Source organism: Bidens hawaiensis, unplaced genomic scaffold, assembly GCF_021521415.1.
Source record: "Bidens hawaiensis isolate Kalapana, Puna unplaced genomic scaffold, B.hawaiensis_p1.1 tig00032778_1, whole genome shotgun sequence".
In the NCBI taxonomy this organism is placed as follows: Eukaryota; Viridiplantae; Streptophyta; class Magnoliopsida; order Asterales; family Asteraceae; genus Bidens; species Bidens hawaiensis.
In genome coordinates this window covers 1-5,003 of record NW_027495596.1, presented here as the reverse complement: position 1 = coordinate 5,003, position 5,003 = coordinate 1, and the positions used below count along the sequence as shown (strand labels likewise).

Genomic DNA, 5,003 nt, shown 5'->3' with positions numbered 1-5,003 from the left:
ATGTTTCCTTCTTGTAAGCGCATGGAGACCTTGATGTGTGCATTAAGCTAAATAACATAGATGTAAGTAATAATGCGTTGAGCTCGTATATAAATTTTGGCAAAGATTCTTTAGAATCGGTCATTCGTAAAATATATCCGTTACTCTATGTTCTAACAAAGTGAGACTATTTATAGTAACAACATCATACGCTTCCTATACACGTCCCATATGCATATGCTTAAAGTGCCTTCCATTCGCCAACTTCCTTGTATTATCTAGATGTAAGAGTCTTTACATATTTACGGATAAGCGTATGGCAGATGCTTTCACTAATTCTAAGTGTATAGCATGCTTTGATAGCCATATGAGACTATTTAACACTCTAACCCACATATTAAGCCTAATACAAAATCTAAGAGACGAGCCGGTTCAACTCTCAGCACTTGTCACACCAAAAGTGTACTAACAAACTTCCCCTCAACAATTGCTGGAGTTCGTTAATCTTTAGTTTTTGTCGCTTTGCTTTCGGTTCATCTTCACGTGTGTATTTATACATGTAATGACATAGAGAAAATGCACTAACAATTTTGATCGAATGTACTTCTCTAACTACTCTTTGACTATCGCATTTACGAGCCCTAGTTTTTAACATATTTTTCCAACAAAATTAAACAACCCTGTACAAGTTGCATGGTTAGTAAGATTTGTTATTGAATTCCGTTCATCTTCTACATTATTGTTATTGACTATGAAATAAGAGATAGTTGATTGTTAATATAAGCGACTTATGGTCGCATAGATCATCCTTTGTCTCACCAATAATACAATAAATTTTAATATGCGAGAAAAGGTAGTTACACGACATTTGTCATGCATGTGAGAACTATTAAAATGAAATTATTTTACATGGCTATAGAGATATAGCCGACTACTATTGACTATTTTTTTAATCTATCTGTACTTTTAAAGCAATAAGATTTTTTGACAAATGGCATTTACCTATTGGTTCATCACTATAATTTTCATACTTATTAAAGCTTCTCAATTTTTTAGTAATAAAATAATTTAAAATTTAATATTATTCAAAAGTAAACAATTCAATTCATATATTAATATAAATGATTGTGATATTAAATAAAATAGTAACTCCTAATTTACGAAAGTTGAATACTATTTAACTATACACATTTTGTTTATATACATTCAACACACAATGTTGGTGGGTTATACAATTTTACATTAACGATTTTATAATCCTCTATGCCATTTGAAGTTAACTGTTGTTCTTCGTATCCAGTAGACTAAGGTATGTTATTTATGTTTTTAGGGTAATGTTTATAATTTCCATGTTTTTACAATTATATAATAAACAACATCCAATAGAAAAGCCACATTTGTGACTAACTTAATTCTCTTTGTTGTCCCCCTTTTTTTTAATTGCTATGTATTGTGTATTAAAATCTTTTATTAAGTCAACAAAATTAGACAACACACTATATACGTTTTTTTTCTGTCAAAGTTTATGGTGTTCCTTATTTTTATATGGTAACCTTGTTATATTATGTTACAAATGTCTTCAAAATTAAAGAAGGGTAATTTTGTTCAATCATATTCTTCCAATAAGTAGAATAATTCAAACACACAGTCATTTTAATATTCATTATTTACCCTTCAAATGTTATATAATAATGTTTTTTTTTCTAAATGTGCGATATCAATGCCAAGAGACCCACTGAATAATATTTCGAACGGTAACAATTTATTTATACGCTTTAATACTGTAACATATATTTAAATTTATTTTGTTATGTTATTAGCTTCAAGTTAAAGCTTACATCAAAGGATACAATATACAATAAAAGTGAACAAGTATTTCTACCCTGCGAGTTGTGGCGGAGCGGGTTAAATGTGTTAAATGTTCGACAACTATCACATTTTACGACAGGCACGCGGTGATAATTCAGTTGATATCGGTTTAATTTGTTATGGTAAAAGTTTTGAGGCACAAGTTTCATTATCAAAGTTGATGGACCAAAAAGTAAATATATGAAACTAAGGTTGAGGGGACAAAAAAGTATAAGTCTAAAACCATTTATGCCAAAAGTCTAATAAATCAAAGTTTGTAATAAAAGTAGAGAGGCTAAAAAGGTAATTATTTGAAAATACTGAGATAAAATTATAAGAAAAACAACTTTAGTGTTTACCTCTTAAATGCATATATAATACTTGTGCCATTGTTAGTTGTATATTATGTAGGAAGATCTGAACATTGATGAATCGTAAATGTGTGAGTATTGAAAATAATGGTTTATATATATATATATACACACATATATATATATAATGTATAGTTAAATAACAATTGATTTCTTACGTACCATTAATTATACAAAATGTAACCTACATAATTAGTAAAAAAATAAGTAAACTAGCATAGTGAAATATTTTGTAACCATCATTTTCAATATTCACATATTTTAAATACATTTTATTTAATGCCAAAATTCAATTTGGTTGTTTTTGTTAGCTTATAATATATAAAAGTGTAACATGAGATGTAATAATGTCACCAACCTAAATTAATTAAATTATTATGTTTATTTTAAGTGAATATGATGAATACTAACTATTAAAGTTTTGAAGTATATTTTTTAGATATTCCTATTGAAGTTATGAATTTCTAAAAATATTTATTTTCTACAGATATTAACACTTTCTCAATACACTTGACAAATTTTTTGGGTCCATTATAGTACTTAGCCAATTCGCCTAAATCCAATTACATTATAATTTTATATAACGTGTATGTATTTTTCGGCATGATGCTTCGTAAGGAAGACCGAGATGATAAGTTTCAGTTATCTTTTTGACAATATAATTTCTTATGTTAAGTCTTTAAGTTCTATATTATGTGTTTGCCGTATTTATTACAACGTTTATTTGTGAAATATATATGTTTTTATAGGTTCATGTTTATGATTTTACATTTCATTTGTTTGTCTATTTAAGTTACGTACTTAATAAATATCATGTTGTCGTCCCTAAAATATACTACAAATTATCTTGTCATTTAAAATTATATGTTTTTGTTAGACAATTTATATATTTTCACCCGTGTCGTAAACGTGTCAATAGCCTAGTTTCTCTAATAAAAATCTACATGAGTAATTTATTTAGATAATAAAACACAGATGTCTCCTATGTAAGTATTTTGTGTACAAATTAAATACCCAAAGAAATCCCAGCAAAATTACACAGCAATTCAGCATGTCCATCATTCACTTGTAATCTATATTTTAGAATTTGAGTAACATACTCAATTTCTAAATCAACCACGGTAGCTAGCTGTTTTATCTCATAGATTGGTTGCCAGGTGGAACCATTCGATGTTGTTGCAAGTTATGATTCATCCATCCTACACAAGGACAATTTTATTAGTTAATTGTTATTGTAATCACGCATGTCATTTGTATTAAAATATAATCATTTTTTTCTGCTACTATACTTGTATACTAATATACTTGTATATTGTATTGTAAAATATTCATGTTGGCCAGGGTTGATGGCATGTGTATTGTAGTGTATTTTTAGTACAAAAATATTTTTCTTAATCTTGTTCTTGATAGTTTAATTTATTATTCCATACAAAATAAATCATTTTGAAATGAGTAATTGATCTCCGAACCTTTTGTTGTACATATAATCTTACCTAGGATCAACAATGGGTTTTATAGCATCGTGGATTATCACTTCCATATCTACTTTGTTACTACGTTTTTATTTTTATGTTTTTTGAATAGATTCCTTATTTTTTTTAAGCCTGAATCTTTCCATGGTCATCATGTGACCGAGCTACGATTTTGCACAAATGTGTAATGATTGAAGTGAGTTCATTTAATTTAATTATGATGACTTTTTTAAATAACATTGAAAAGAGACAAATCTCATATTCCATATATTATGATATAACTAAAAATGTGTACTTTACCGGATTTAATGGCACAGTAAGACACAATATATTAGATATTTTATGATAAAAGGTGCACACAAAAATCAAATGTAGCATATGAATATTGGCTTTTCATAAGATGCATGCCATTCCAAACATAATACAATAAGCCTTCTTGATCAGTTCAAATAATCTGGTAACATTTGGTAACACTAAAGGAAGCAGAGACTTGAGCGGCAACATTTGTCACCGCTAAAGCCTTTAGTGGTGACATGTCGCCTCTAATACCCTACATGTCGCCGCTAAAGGTTTAAACACTCATTTTGATTGAACTTGTTAATTGTTATAATTATAATATTTCTAAGTGATAATAAACTTTGTTTACAACTTTATTTATTTATATATTAAAAAAAAAAAGCCTCCAAAGGTTAAAAAAACGTACATACCTGCAGAAGGATTGAGGCCCCTATAGTTAAGCTCCCTATATTCTTGACAAAGTGCACAATATTCACAACACAAGTGAGTTATGCAGTCAGATGCAGGTGTTTCATAGAGTCCGTAATGGTTTCTGAGTTTGGTTCGGTATGTGCAGGAATATATGCATGGCATGGCAATGCACAACGCGATTCCAGTGTAGATGCATCCAGCTGACTCACATGCTGAATCAAGATTAATATATATGATGTTACTGTTAATTAGAAGAACAACTTAATTTGTATAAGATGTTCTTATGTTTATTTTTTTGAACGGCGTAAGATATACTTATAATGTACTCACAAGTTCTTCCATTGTCGATTCTCTCTGCAATTTGCCCGAATGTCACGCAGGGACAGCACAAAGTAATAATTGCTGTACGACAAAAAAAATAGATCCGGTAAACCGTAAAACAAAATTTTGATTTATTATCAGAAAACATATTTTTGTCGGATATTTATTCAATCCATTTTCAACTGGAAACGAAGACACCAATATTGTGGCCGAAAAATATTATGACCAATATCTTTGTCCTCAAAATATATAATATTCTTCACCATCAAGGAGTTGTATAGAAAAAAAGAACAAAAAAGAGGGG

The 5,003-nt window shown here is 28.9% G+C and overlaps 1 protein-coding gene across 1 annotated transcript; it reads right to left on the bottom strand.

The window, feature by feature from the left end:
• Window positions 1-4,057: 4,057 nt before the first annotated feature.
• Window positions 4,058-4,780, bottom strand: LOC143584046 (protein PLANT CADMIUM RESISTANCE 6-like; the record flags this gene model as incomplete). The annotated part of the gene is made up of 2 exons (XM_077066201.1): window positions 4,058-4,590; window positions 4,709-4,780. Coding segments are annotated over 2 exons (338 nt in total), but the record flags the coding sequence as incomplete, so codon positions are not given.
• Between the last annotated feature and the right edge of the window lie 223 nt (window positions 4,781-5,003).